This window comes from Branchiostoma belcheri, unplaced genomic scaffold (assembly GCF_001625305.1).
Source record: "Branchiostoma belcheri isolate BF01 breed outbred unplaced genomic scaffold, Haploidv18h27 scaffold38, whole genome shotgun sequence".
Classification (NCBI taxonomy): Eukaryota; Metazoa; Chordata; class Leptocardii; order Amphioxiformes; family Branchiostomatidae; genus Branchiostoma; species Branchiostoma belcheri.
The window spans coordinates 2,704,026-2,719,379 of NW_017803998.1; the positions used below are offsets into that span (position 1 = coordinate 2,704,026).

Genomic DNA, 15,354 nt, shown 5'->3' on the forward strand with positions numbered 1-15,354 from the left:
TTCCGGTTTTGATATCTCATGATCTAGACATGCTAGGGGCACGAAATTTGAATGGTAGGTAGCTCTTGTGCTGGGGAAGAAGACTGTTGCACTATTATCAGCAATAATGGGCAGACGTCCTACCCGACCAAAGCTTCTACTCTACTCTGCTCTGCTCTGCTCTGCTCTGCTCTGCTCTGCTCCGCTCCGCTCCGCTCCGCTCCACTCCACTCCACTCTACTCTACTCATGGCAATACCCCTGCTACTCTATAATGGACTCGTCTATCGTCTACATTTGCATGTTACGTAGCTCAGCATACCAAGTAAAGTTAGGCCACACCTCCATCTCTTTGTTCCTGACCACCGTACGTTGACCGCGATGTCAGATCCTCTACCAACCCTTCTGGATTAAGCATTTTTGGACAAAAGGTACGTTTGCTGTTAGAGGGAAGGTACAAGTTCATTAGATACAACAACAACAAAAAAACACTTCAGATTTCTACAAGTTTTTTTTGGACACCGACTAGTCTTATGGTGGTCAAAAGTTAAAGATCAGCTGTTCAGAAGTGGCTGAACAGGTTTAAAAACTACCTTCCGGCTATTGCCCTTACAAATGCGGGAGTGAATTCGGACTATTCTATTCCATTGTATTAAATCCCCTGTCACGCATTCAGAACCTTCTTTCCGAACACTGGCCGACCAAGGTTGGCTGAAATTCGGGAGCACCCTGACTTGATTTCGCCCACCCTACCTTTCTATACGAATGGAATCGAATTTGACTTATATTTGAGTCAAATTTACAGAATTTCGTCATTAATTATGTCATTAGATACTGATTTGCATAATTATTTCAAGCATAACGTAAGCTACCTACGTATGAAAATAAAGGCAATGCGTGAATTGGTTCTTGAGTTATCCTTTTTTCAAACATTTCTAATCTAACAAAATCTAATCATTTCGAGCTCTCATCAGAACCTACAGTACCCACCTACCTACCAAATATAAAGATAATCCATCTACACTAGTTACACTGTTCACACACGCACGCACACACACACACACACACACACACACACACACACACAGTCACACACACAGTCACACACACACACACACACACACACACACACAAACACACACACAAACACACACACAAACACACACACCTTGAGAATAAGTGGATCCATGTTGTTCCAGTGTTCATCATGGCATTTCTGGCGGTTTGGGCTATGCTGAAACAGTTGGCGACCAGCTACATGTGGGCGGCCCTCACAGTTGTCGGGATTGCCGCCGGTGCCTACTACCTGCAGCTGGCGACTCGAACAGTTGAGGTATCTTGGCCCAAGGTTCGTAACTTATTTCCATTTCCTTAATGGGAATTTAAGGCTGATCTCCAACTGAAAAAAAGTTTATCAACCAGTATATTTGACTGAATCGCCCAGTCCTCATCAGCTTTCTGACTCAAGTGCTGTAGACTCATGATTTTTCCGACGTGTGGGTCAACATTCGTCGGAAGTCGGTACCACCCCCCGTCCCGGTTGAGAGAAGTCTGGTATGCCCTGATCATGTACTTGGCTTCCTTCACTCCTCTCGCAAAAAAAATCATCACGTGTCTACAGCAATTGGGTCAGAAGCTGATGAAGACTGGGCGATTCGGTCGAAAATTCCGGAGAGTAAATTTCCTTGAGTTGGAGAACTGTTTCATTATCATCATGAACTTCCACTCAGATGAACTTTCATGCTTGCATTTTCTTGCTCACAAGAAAAAAGATAAACCTCCCATGTACGTAAAAGTAACAAAATCGCAAGATTTCTGAACTTGTAGGAGAAGCAACCCCAGCCTTACACTAGGAGGGTTCAGCCGAAGAAGAGGAAATATCAGAGAGCGATGAACTCGCTGGACGATTTTGTCCCTCTGAACAACATGGAACCTGTGGTCGACGTGGTGCAGTTCTTCACACGCCGTGGGAACGAGTTTTGTGTGTACAGCATCGACTGGGAACAAGAGTCGGCAGTTTTGGTAAGACCAGTGGACGGGGCAGATCTTAAGGACCACCCATTCTTTCGTGAGGTGCGTACGAGCGTTAGATATTTGTAGCGTGGCTGTGTTCGCATTTCGTGGAATGACACTGTACAAGCATGCATGTATCCTTTTGAATGTTGCGTTTTTGTGAGTCGTACATTTTTTTGAACGACTAGCACTCTAACATGCAATATTTCAAAGAAAAGAAATTCACATTTCATGGACAACCAAACTGTTCTCCGATTTAGACCAAAACGGATCGTAATTTTCGACTGATCAGGGCGCACTAACCTTCTCTCAATCGGGACGAGGGACGATGTAGACTTCCATCAACCTTTGACCCATTGCTGATGTCATGCATGCTCAAAGTCACGTGTCCTGAGCGATATCGCCAGAGAGGACTAATTTTCAGTCCAATTGTTTGACTGAGAGAACAGTTTGATTTTACACAAAGTTATTCACCAACTTATGAACTTTCATGATAACATGTTCAATGCATTTTTTATTTCCCAACAGGCCCAAAGAAGGACCGCAGCTGAGATCCTTTCCATTCCGTTTTCCAATCTCCAAGATGTTACAGATGCCATTGGTCCCAAGGTTGCGCATGTGCAGAATGGTTTTATCTACATGACGGGTGAGATTGCTGTTGATTTTTTTTATCCAGGGTTCTTCGAAGATGAATGAAAACAATTGTTGTAATGATGAGGCCAATGTCGACAGATCACGGCTACAGACTGGAATATCTGCTGTGTGCTTCAAACACTATTTGTAAATCAACTTTTTGTGGAGTGATCCCTACATAACATTTGTATGTACATGTATGCATTTTATCTCAAGAAGCTCTCCCAGGATGGAGGGATTAAGAATGGAAATGAAAATAAATGAATGAATGAATGAATGGATCGATCGATCGATCAGTCAATCAATGAATCAATCAACATACTTTATTTTCCCCACAGGAAGGTGCGGTTCCACCCTCCTTACACGAGCAATCGAGGCCACGTCAGTTGCTCAAGCGGTCTGCGAGCCAGAAGTGTTCACCATTATCAACATGGCAGTCACCCAGGCCAGGCGTGCCCGACAGAACACTGGTTTCGGTCAGTGTCGTATTTGTTCAGTCACAAATATGCAAATGATTTTCACGTACTTGTACAACAGCCTGGCAAGCCTGACATACATGTACATGTATTAACACTCGTACAACGCTACACTATTTACCTAGTACGCCATACATACATGTGTAAACACTAAATTAGTACTTTTCAATGCCACCTTTCATACCATTCATGACTTGTACCATATTCCAAGTTTTTTAGATACACTACACTATCAAAACCCTTTATTATTTAGATTGTATGCACATCTGACTCGTTCTTCTTCACATTTGTGTCTCGTCAGATGAAGACAACATGGTGCAGCTCTTAAGGAACGTCGTCACCCTGCTGAACTATCATCTACTGATGGCCGATCCTCGTCACCGGGATGTCGTCATCTACAAGCTCAAACCCGACGTTATTCTGATCGGCGACTTGATGTACCGAGCCTTCCCGTCTGCGAAAAATGTTTTTATATACAGAGACGGGATGGGGTATCTAGAGTCATTTGCAAAATTGTATTTTCGAAAGAAAATTGTGCATTTCCTCATGCGATCACGTTTATCGGTCTCGATGATACCCGACTACGTCAGAGTTTTCGGAGATGATACAAAATTTGCCGATCAGTCGCGTGGCTACGGAAGTTTTCTCTTCTACCTCACGACCATGTGGGTTGGCGCCATGCAGCGTGCACTGGAGCTACAGAGGCTGCACCCGGAGTACTTCTTCCATTGCCTGGTTTACTACGACGCCTTGGTGAAGGGGAAAGAGAAGTCAATCCGTCTGCTGCTGAAGAGCCTCGGCGTGAAGTGGGATGTCGAGGAACACGGAGAAGAAGCAGAGAAGATGAGAGAAGTGTTCGACAGGGACAGCCAGGCCGGGACATGTGCGTCTGCCAGGTAGGTCTGTGTTTCTGTGTCTTGGCACCTTTCCTGACTGCTCACCACAATTATCGCTTCAACCAATCATAACACGACAATTAGCGGCTTGACCAATGAGAGGCTGCATGTCGGTCAAATATTTGCATTCTTTGACCGAAGTAGGCGGGATCGTCCTTTGGTCGGTCCTTTGTCACAAGGGACGAATTCAATACCGACCATGACTGTCCGACTTTTTTTTACTCAAGTAGTTCGACCAATGATCGTAGGGCAATGAGAGAGCACACTACACACACACACACACACACACAATGAATTGTTACCTCCATGGTAGAAATAAACTGTACCTCCTGTTTGCCTGTATAGAACCAAGATGGCGGGTGAGAAGTGGACGGAGCCAGCGCCAAATTGGCTCGGAGACCGGGAACGAGACTACATGTCTGCAGTCTGTAGAGCCACTGGGAACGACATCCTGGGCCCTGACTTCATCTTTCCAGACACCATGTTGTAACATCTGAAGGTAGTGGATAATGGAGTCCCACGTTTTACCTAAAAGCAAGTTGTGAGCTACTGGTTTTACTATCTATTCTTTGGTTATGGTTTTTACTAAGCTATTCTAGCTCACCATTGTATTTATATATATATATATATATAACCGTTTTAACATTACATAACCGTTTTGTTAAGGTATTGTCCATACTATATGATACATTTACTGTAATTGCGAATTTCTTAAGTTGAAAACATATATACTACTGTAGCTTATATCAAATAACATTAGCTGTACTACATACTAGTACATTGTACTAAAAGTTGTATAACAGAGTTGCAGTACCAACAACGATAGCTAGGGGTCCCATCTGACACATGCGACTTCTGCTTATAGATACTCGCTTTATGAAATGATGTTAGCTGTACTACACCAAATACGGTACAATAGACTTGCAGTACCAACAGAGAAAGTTAGGGGTCACTTTTGATACATGCGACTGAAGTAACTCTGAACAGAAATGGGGTGGAGCACTGAATACCAGTTATGCTTCAGTATTTCCTACTTATGTCACTATGTACTTCAACTTACTCCAACCTTTACCACTGTGAAAAGGACTATCTTAACTAAAAAATCTACATGAACACATGAGGTACCAAAGAATTCAAGTCAACTCCTTTTATTCAGTAAAATAGACCCTCTGTACACTGCATCTAGTAGTGTTAGGCAGAGCTGAGAAAAGATTCCTCCTAATATACAAACAGGACAAAAGCACAATCCATGTGAGCTGTCTGGTCTTAACACCCTCAGTTGACTTTTTGTGAAAAATACACTATATGGATAAGTATCATATCATACACATATCTCACAATGTTAACAGAAATGCTTGTTTTATAGGCAATAATATGAGTATACTTAAGTCAGGTATGGGCACTCCTCTTAGCAAGAACAAACAAAAGTGTTGATAAATAGAGCTGAATCTATGTACAAGTGTCAAACAGAAAACTTGTCTTATCATCATCGGAACTGTATCAAGTACTTCACAAGATAGTATGTTACGTTTGTACAAAAGGTTGTACCAATTTTTTTGTCTTAAATTATTATTAAGTTGTGCCACCTTTGACGACAAAGTGCACAGCACTAGTACTATTTTATCCCATATGAAGGTTTACACATTCTCTTAATCAAGCATATTCTCCATCTATAAGCGCCAACTATATTCTTTCCTGATTGGCCAATAGTTCATTCCTCATACCTGATTGGCCAATCTCAAGTCCTCTCTGATTGGACAGTTCCATGCCATACTTCCATTGGTCAATCCATCATATATCCCACGATTCTTCAGTAATAAAGTGACAAGTATACATGCTCTTTGAGTCGTGATTTTTCTTAAGAACTGTTTGAGATTTAGAAAATAACTCTAGTTGCAACACATCATTTCTTTTGCTGTTTGCTACCTCTACTGCGACCATGCATCGGAGTATTTCTGCATAGTTTTTACAAGGTGACAAGTCGGTGTAACACCGAAAATGCGGCTATGAGACGTACACAAGTCATCTGCAACATAAAGTTTGTAGGCATGCAACTTGTTAATAACTTCAGACTTTTGTAACGTAAAATAAGATAAAGGAAAAAAATCAATCCTCTGAAACATCTTTCAAACATGTACAAGTGAAATGCTGCTATTTCAGCAACTTCCATAGATATGCTGGACACTGACACAGTGTAAGATTGGGAGACTACTACTAACAGTACTCTTTGGTATGGCAAGATATGTTCCAATACATCCCTGCCCTAGAATATGAACTGAGATGTGCTCTATCCAATACTAGTAAGTCCTAATGATAAATAATGGTACAGGAGTTCAACTGGCCATCAAAGTCACCGCATTCTCGTATTTCAAGATGGCTGCCACCTGCCTCTGGCCATGTAACCATGGCAACTATGGCCGACTGGAACATAGGACAAAAACCCATGTTCAGAAGACGTTCCGTGCCACATACATTCTTGTGCTGACTATGACAGGACGGCTTGGACACACTCAAGAATACCTGTCAGTAGTCAGCTGAGGAACTGTCCAAGTGGCACAGAAAATTCACACTGGAGTAGGAAACCTAGCATCACATTGCGCTGCTGATTCAGAGTCAGTCTGTAATCGTGTGAGTGAGTAGGTGGAAGCCATCTTGAAGCCAGCAGCTTGTATTGCCTGCATACACGTAAGTACAGTATACAAAACTGTAGCTTTACTATTTAGTCATAAAGCCATGAGCTTTGTTAGCCACTAATTCTCACAGTTGACTGAGAACAAGGTATAGAAAGTATCTATCTTCAGTGGCAGTGACAGTCTTTTCTGGCTGTGAGTTTCTAGTACAGTTATTTGGAAAGTATTAGCAGACATAAGTGAAAAATCAAACCTTGTAAACCATGTACATTATACATTAATTAGGCACCAATAATATAGAGGTCCCTTGAAACACTTCTGTAATTAGGGGCTTACTTTACAGTAATACAATGTGAGCATCAAAATGTCTGGGGTAGCTCTCTTTTGAATTTGATAGGTGGATTCAAATCTATTCAACCCACAGGATATGTTTGGGACTAGAAAGGGTATGGTGCGATACTTCCGCTATGAGAGGGAAGTTGTTTTAAGCCTCTGAATGGAAACCTGACGGGTAGAACCCGTGTCCTCTAGTGTCTTGATTTAACTCATTTGTTGGTGTCGCTTCTCTAGATCCCCCGCTAGAAAAGCTGGACATTTTCCCGTGTGACGGTCTGTCGTGAGGGGACGACGGTTTGGGCCCAAAGGATACGCGTCGTTTCTCGACCTTATGCTGGGGAGGTTTGGGAGGGGTGGGGGGTTTTGTACGCAGCGTGGGGTGGGGATCGAACCCACTGTCGCTGGAAAACGTGGAAAGGGTCGACATGGAGGACACCGTTGAGATCGTGCTAATCGTTTCGCAGTGAGGGTCAAAGGTCATAGGATCAGTGTCGCCAGAACCTTCAGCGTGTCCCGAGTCGACGCTGTGTTCTTCGTCGCGAGGGTACCGCATCGGTTTGTCGTAAATACGCTCCGGGCCCGAGTATCCCCGCCCTTCCATCCGGTGCCCATTCGGGGCGTAAGTCGCATAATCTGAGGTGTAATAAGCATGGGTGTCGTGCGCCGGGCTAGAATAGTTTGTTTTCTGATCGCTCTCGGAAAACTCGGGTGGAGGAGGGAGTGGTTCGTCAAACGTTAACCCCTCAGCCGCCGCCAGTAACTCTTCTGGCATGACTGGGGGTGGGAGGTCAAAGGGCAAGGGAAGGTCATCGTTATTGTCCATGTCACCTCCGGCCATGCGTGCCCTCCTGGCAGCCATCGCTTGGATGAGCGCTGCGTTTGAGTTGGACTGCTCGCCTCTTGTTGCCGCCTGGCGGTGTCTTTCGATCTTCTCTTCGATTCCAACGTTGTACGCGGGAACACCCTCTAGCTCCCCAATCTCCGACCTGCGTTTCTCTAGTGCAAGTGCGAGGTCTGTGTCATAGTTCATGTCTGGACTCATGTCAACATACTCTTCGTTTTCAAAGTACCAGTCCCGTATGGGTGTTAGGTGAGCCGCCCTTTCCTCGTAAGCGGCATCACCGGTGGCCCCCTCCACCTGATCCAAGTGCTCATTTGAAGACCTCTCGTATCGGGCCCTGGCAGCGAGTGCGATGGCCAATGGCGAGCTTGAGTCTGGGTTGTGTTCCTCCTGGTCGTACATAGATATGGGCTGCCGACTCCTTGGTGAGTCAGGATGCTGCGCAGCTCCAGGGCTTCTCCTGAGATCGTCGGTGGAGTGATTCACCACAACCTGAGCTCTGTACGCACCAACTTTGTTCTGCACCGAGGGACTGGTGGACTTGGGCTGTGTCGGAGGCAGTGCGTCTGTACTAGTATGTCTCTGTAACTGTGCCTCCAGCTTACATGCTATCTCCTTCTTCTTCATCGGTTCCACCTGCTTAGGACTTGCATTCCCGTCTTGCCTTTGGTCTCTTACGCTCAGCTTCTCCTTCTGTTTGCGTGCCTTAACCGCTCTGGCGAGCTCCAGCGCCAAACCTGTCTTTCCTTCCTCTGAGTCTGACTCAGTTTCCGTTTCTTCCCTTCGCTCCGTTCTCTCTAGCTTCCCTCTCAACTGTTCCGTTGCCTTCACGCTCTCTCTCTTGGTCCTGGGACTCTGCTCCACACGTTCAGTCCTGCTGACATCCCTACGTACAATCGGCCTGCTCTCCATCTGCCCTTCTACCCTCACCAAGTGTCTATCATCCGAGTTTGGTGGCTGATATCCGCCTGTTCTGTATGGCGGTTCATTCTGTCCATCGTTGTACACGTCAATTTCTCTAACCTGATACGTCCCGTCGAATGTTACTGAATGAACTCGCCTTTGTAACGCTGCTCTCTGGTTCACCACTTCCTTTGGCTCGATGCCGCCCACAGAGTTACTTCTCATCATGTCGGGAACACGACGTTGTTCCTGCGGCACGTGTAAACTCTGCGTACTGTCCTGTCGGTTCAAGATGGCCATCTTGATCTGATGGTGCAGGTTGGGGTCTTGATACGACGCGGGCATCGTTGTTGCTTTCGTTTCGACGGCCTCCGTTCGGAATGAAGACGACACAGTACGTGGCGGAGGGGGTGGCGGGTGTGAGGGTTTGGGAGGGGGAATGAGTTTTCTCCGTACTGAAGACTGCGAGTCAAACGAAACAGTGATCTCGCTGTAATTTGGTGTGGTCGGCGTAGTCGGCGCAGAATCTGATACGTTAGACAAACTATTCGAGTCTGTACTAGAACTTATGGAGTCCTTTCTTATTTTCTCTACGACAATGTTTCCAACTGTGGTGTCTTCAACCTCCGGGGCTGCCCGAGGGGTGGCGATCTTCTCTCGTGCACTCTGCGGCCTCTGCTTGGGAGGCAGGGGGGGCATCGCCGCGTTGGGGACCACCGGCACCGGTACTGCTTTCCCCCGCGGCACAGTCGGTACTGGCACGGCTTTCCCCACGCCCATGGTCCGAGGGGACTGGTACTCTGATGTAGCGTCACTGGGCTGGATACCTGGTTAAAACAGAATGAGAAAGATACGTCGTATGAGTATTAAGATTGAAAATCTCTGTATGCCTATGATAAGTGAATATGATGATCATGGTAGAACAAAAAAACATACACACAATAGAGATTCTTTATTGACACAACAGAAAAGTACAGAGACTTTTGTATGGTCTTCTACAACTTAACTAAAGATCTAACAAAGCTACATGTAAATACATGTATGGATAACGTTATCTTACGTACAGAGTATATGTAACAGTAAAGAGCAGATGTAACAATAAAGGTTAACTATTATAGATAAAAATAGTTGTAACAGACTGCCATGTAGGAGTTCTCAAAGCTTATAATATTACCTAGTGCTCTAGGGGACTGGTAGTCTGAGTCTTGACGCTGGAATAAGTCTTCCAGCTCGGCTGTGGTCACTCTCTTACTGGACGGTCGTGACCGTAGCGTGGCTGTCCGCGTGCCCTCCATGTTGTTTAGTGACCCTCTCCGTGCCAGCTGCGTCTGCAAGTTTTCCAGATCTGTGTAAACAAGAAAATCCAATACTGTTATCATTTTTAAGACCATTAAGTGTACAAATAACTAAGCACAGCAAAGCGAACTTTCATCATGTAGCAGGCATTGTGCAAGGTTGGTAACCCTGTTTTTGGACCAAGAAGTCAAGTTTGAATCCCGGCTGCTTTCGTTCATCCAACATGCACACTTCTGGAAAGGTCACAGTCTTTACGCTGTGGTCCACTGTTCATTGTACTTGTCAAAAAGAGCCAGGGGATTTCCCTGGTACAATGAACCTGTATATATACTGTACATGGTCTGTCTTCCCTGTCACGACCAGTGGAAGAGTAGCTCAACTGTTCATTGAGTTCATTTGGAGCGAGGTCACTTTGACTTTATACTTCCTAACACTAATAGTTTAGACAAACAGTTGGGAGAATGGTTTCTACTGTTAACTGTCCTGTTACTGGGCTAATCTTTTGTGTAGTGTAAATAGTGCATTAGTCATTTGAACAACCCTAGCTGTATTGTCAACACCACTGGTAGTTTAACACTATATCAGTAGGACTTCTGGATTCCATCACGTTGCTAGCTGTGAGATATTGTATCTAATGTATTACAGTACCTACAAAATTTACCTCTTTTTGTAATGTTTTGCTAAACAGCCCAACAGTCTAACTCCTTAATCATTATCTGGCAAATCAAGAATTAACAGAGAGAAGATCTGTAAGTGATTTTGCTAAATTATCATGTACACAAAGTAAATATTGCCACTGTTTTTTCCATCATTTTTGTCTGGCTCTTCAGACCTACAAAATTAATGTCATGAAATCGCAAGAAATCATCTGGCACTTGTAGAAGCAAAGTTTTCACCACAATAAAACATCTGTAAAATGGACAAAGCTATTTTGTGAACGTACACACGGACATGCAGGAATGCATGCTGCCTCCCATGAATAGCAGACAAATCAGATAAACCAGAGTGCCTGTACTGCCAAGGTCCCTGATAACTCCCTTTCTATATCCTACCCTTCTGTCATTTTTCACCTTCATACCTTTCAACAGACCAGTGTCCTCAACCGGTGAAAACGATGCATCCCAGCGAAACGGAATCGTACGTTTTCGCGAGAAATAATCCCTACGCCAAGCAGAAAGGACCCCTCTACATCATGGCCCTCCACGTATCAATGGTTTCTCTTTGCTGTAAGTCACTGTAACTCTAGTCCCTCTATCACAGCTGTTGCTAGAGTGGTAGCCTCTAGGGTCGCTGGATTCCAAATGTAGCAACACTCCTGATACTGTAGATCCTCTCTTGATAGAGAGTCTCTTCTCACATATAATATAAGTTATCACTGTGGGAATACCATCCATTGTCTTAGGTGATAATTATCTCATCAATGGTGAAGAACCACAGGGTGATTCGCTGCATTTTATGAAACTGATACGGTTTAAGCTTGGTGGATAGTTATTACACTAATGTGGTAGGGGGGTGGGGGGTGTGCTACAATGGGGATATTTGACACTCACTAGTAATTTGGACCCTAGGTTTAGAATCACTGTCACTGTAGCCATAAGCTTCAATGGGCCAGGACTGGGATAAATTTAAACTTTATATGTAGGTAAAAATAAGAACCTTGTTATGGTTTTGATTTACTACAGCCACTGCCCATTAGGTAGTAGGTGCAAAAACAGTCCCTCTAGTCTAAAAATAGGTATGACAAATTTGTAATACTAAACCACCCAATAAATGTACTGGCACATTTTTATTATTGTACTTGCGGATTTTAAGTCTGCAAATTTTCAAATCTTTCACATGTACACCCTTGCTGAGCAATGAGCACACGCGACAACTGATTATTTTACCACAAAAAAAAAATGCTGTTTTCAAACAGACATACAACAGTCTCCACCGCAAAAGCTCCAGAAACAACAACTCTATTTGAAGCAGCCTAGTAAGTACTTCCCCAGCTGTAGCAAAATACCAGCCCTAGTAACCGCAACATTCATGGCTAAGTTTGGAAGTAGTTCTTTCAGTTTATAGCATTATATCAGACTTTGAATGTCGCCATGGTGCAATCAAATGTCCTAATCCTAGCCTGGAGGTTATCGTCAATCCACAGAGTGTTTTCAATGTGGAGAACTGGTTGTTGTCTTTGTTACTTCTGAGTAAGAAGGTTTTGTTTTTGAATGATGTCTATGTTTGTGTGTTTGCCTGTGTTGCTGTAGTTGTTTAGACATGCTAGACACTTTGGAACAATGACAGGAAGCTAGGTCAAAGGTCCCAGAAAAGGTTATACCATTTCCTGTCTTGAGTTTCCTGCTATATGAATCTGTTAATTTATGGTAGTCAATGCAAAATTGCATAGAATCAGCAAGAAATTCACAATAATGAAACAAGAAATTTACAAAAAGTTCTAAGAGGCATAAGATTGACTACTTGTTTGTACATTTATTTATACATCATACATGTACAACATCCTACTACAAAACAAAAGACAGCCTGAAATCTCAGTACAAGGTATACATGTATGCAGTTTTTCTATGTAGATCTAAACATTTCCAAAATAAAGTCAAGAAACACGTAACTGTTTTTGGAAAGCCACCCTACAAAGAAAAATTCTGGAGTAATTACGTCAGGTTATATGGAGGTGCCCCAGTTGCCACCCTTTTGTACAGTGCCACCTGTCACAATGTGTTACCATAAGAGACTTGTATGAGCCCAGCTAATTGCCTACGAAATATGTTTAGGCACTTATTAACCAGAAAAGGTGTCAACATGACAGTTCTGGGTGCCCTAATTCTTTCAAAGCCAGGGTATAATAAGCACCTCTACTAAGGTAAAGTATCTGGGTTATCACCAAAAGGTGGGAAAGGTTTCATACCAAATCACCAAATAATAAGCTACCACAGGGCTCACTAAAGGACATACATGTATATGTACTTGTGACACCATATTGCATTAGAAAGTGACACATTCTGTGTAGTGTAGGAGCTATGTCAGCTCTTCGAAAAATTCCTAATCGAGCTAATATCAAAATCATGAACAGTAGTGGACCAAGTGTGCAACCTTGGGGCACACATCACTTATCATAGTTGGAAAAGTTGGACCCAGTCAGCAACTTCCATATCTTGAAAGATGACAGTTGCTTTTGACAGGAACCTACAGATGTTTGATAATTACTCAAAACATCGTCTTCTTGGAAGCCAACTCCTTAACGTAACTGTCACTGCATCTGGGTTAAAAATGGAACAGTTTTAGCTTTACTGAGTTCTTTTCTGGAAAGTTTGTGTAAGTGACCACGTTTGGCACATATTTTCTTTTACCAGAACAACATTATTCATACAATAAGAAAAGGTTTTTATATTGCAGACTATACTTACTGTCATGCTTGAAAATTTCTCCAAAGCTTTTGAAAGCTATTAATAGCCTTCTAGAAGAAGAAACGTACACCTGTTTGATTACTTTCATGACAACGGTTCAGGCCAGACAATTCTAGCTGTAGGGCATGCTAGTGGATTGCACTACCATAAAACACAGGTGTTTGTATGCAAGGAGACATAACAACCACTTCACTGTTGCTACGACACTAATAGACACACCAGTGGAAGGGCTTACAGTGCCTTGCACGTTGATAATGTCTTGAATCGCCAAAGCTCTAACAAATTGAGAGCGGTATTACAGGGGATAGCTAATACATATGCAGGACTACAACAGATTTGGAGCACAGCTGTACCATTGTTCTTTAAAATCTCAACGTTTCTGTGAAATTTTGACCTCTGCTGAACTGTGAAGGCTGTTTTTAATTAGAACCATGCTTAGTGGAAAATACACAGATTTCTGGTTTTATTTTGATTGTATAAATTGTACAAAAGTAATCACTTGGTTTTGAAACAGTCCCCGAACACAGAATGCCCTTAAGACAAAGGATAACCCTATTAATAGAAAGACATTCTGAACTCAAATGCACTCTCAAATTCAAACTGCTATGATTTAAGGTTTGAAAGTTTTAGTGTTCCTAAGAATAACCTTCTTAAATTTTGTTGTCAAGTACATATTTAGGGCATAGGAGTCAGCTTGGAGGTTAAGAAACAAATCACTGCTTTGGTTCAGCCCAACTTGTTAATTGGTCTGCGGCAACCATTACTGAAAGAATAGAGGAGGGGATTTTGTTTTAGTTACCTGGAGGGATGGGTGAAAACTGAGAGGCTTGGATCCCAATGCAAGTTAATGCCTGGCTTAGGCAGAATAGAGCAGCTGCAATGAATGCTTGTGTGGTTCTTTTTTTTCACCACAAAGAGAGGTGCTACAATAGAACAACTGTACATTTATATGCAAACACTGCAGTCTATTGCCAAAGTACATTTGTGAGGGGGGCTGCTTTCCCCTTTCAATAAAGCATAATCAGTCGTTTTTACTCAAAATAATTCATTGCTAATTCTACATAGAGTTCTGGAAGTGTAGATTTTAGAAAGGCTTTCTGAATTCAGCGTAATCTAAAGAGCACGGTCTCAGGGCACAGTATTTTGGAAGGCAGAGCCCAATCCTTTTCTTCCACTGCCTTTTACCTCCCCAACTGAAGTCAGGTACCCATTTTACACCTGGGTGGACTGAGGCAAGACATGTAAAGAGCCTTTCCCAAGGACACAATGTCTAGCCAGGTATGCAAGAATCGGACCTGCAAGTTGTGTAACCTCTTAAATCTGCTAGCCCTTAGCCACTTGGCCATTTGATACTATTTCTGGACATAGAGAGGATATGAGTGTGTAAAAAAGCGCGCCATAGTTCTTCTTTGGCCATATCATTGCAAGGAAACATGTCAGACATCTTGAAGACGACAGGAAAGGCGCAAAAACAACAACTTGCCACTTTTCCTTCTAGACAAATTTGTGGTCAGCAGGACTAATACCTGTGCACACATCCTGAGTCACCAAGACTATTTACCGAGTTTTGTGATCGCTGAATGCACTGTTTCCTGAGAACAGGGGCACACAATGCCTGCCAAATAAGGCCACACCAATTTAATTTGTTGGTTCTCAGATTTTTTCAGGAAAAATATGAAGCGACAGGGCGAAAAAAAATAAAAATAAAAACAGATCTAGGCATCCTAATATAGCCCCAAATGCTACGATAGGAGGTATGAAGTCAACACAAAAGGCTGGTTCAAAATTTAAACGATGAATTTTGAACTTCTAATGATACCACTGCATTGAAAGATGGAATAACTGTAACGACTAGGAAGAAAAGGACTGTTTTCAACTGTTCAGGGCAAAATATGAGCATTTGCAGTTGATTCTGAATTTTTTTTTTTGCTAAATCAGGAAAAAATGA

General features: G+C 43.1%; 2 protein-coding genes across 8 annotated transcripts in view; one reads left to right on the top strand and one right to left on the bottom strand.

Moving 5' to 3' along the window:
• The first annotated feature begins 1,185 nt into the window (after positions 1-1,185).
• Positions 1,186-4,488, top strand: LOC109476590. Its single transcript, XM_019777573.1, has 6 exons — positions 1,186-1,326; positions 1,806-2,051; positions 2,520-2,637; positions 2,963-3,100; positions 3,402-3,996; positions 4,342-4,488. Exons 1-6 carry the CDS (start codon positions 1,186-1,188, stop codon positions 4,484-4,486), a joined length of 1,383 nt encoding a protein of 460 aa, XP_019633132.1. The 3' UTR covers positions 4,487-4,488.
• A 640-nt stretch (positions 4,489-5,128) lies between these two features.
• Positions 5,129-15,354, bottom strand: part of LOC109476599 (SH3 and multiple ankyrin repeat domains protein 3-like) — a 117,366-nt gene continuing 107,140 nt past the window's right edge. For all 7 annotated transcript variants that reach the window (XM_019777592.1, XM_019777588.1, XM_019777591.1 and 4 more), the window contains 2 exons: positions 9,881-10,051; positions 5,129-9,533 (listed from right to left, as the gene is read on the bottom strand). In XM_019777592.1, coding sequence (XP_019633151.1) covers positions 7,111-9,533; positions 9,881-10,051 — 2,594 coding nt within the window. In that variant the 3' untranslated portion in view covers positions 5,129-7,110. The remainder of the gene's footprint in view (positions 9,534-9,880; positions 10,052-15,354) is intronic.

What these genes read in the sequence shown, in the direction of transcription:
- LOC109476590 (XM_019777573.1), top strand. Translation starts at nt 1,186, where the DNA reads ATGGCATTTCTGGCGGTTTGGGCTATGCTGAAACAGTTGGCGACCAGC. An exon ending in TGGTTTTATCTACATGACGG is followed by an intron (nt 2,638 to 2,962) that starts GTGAGATTGCTG and finishes TTTTCCCCACAG; the next exon opens with GAAGGTGCGGTTCCACCCTC. An exon ending in GGGACATGTGCGTCTGCCAG is followed by an intron (nt 3,997 to 4,341) that starts GTAGGTCTGTGT and finishes TTGCCTGTATAG; the next exon opens with AACCAAGATGGCGGGTGAGA.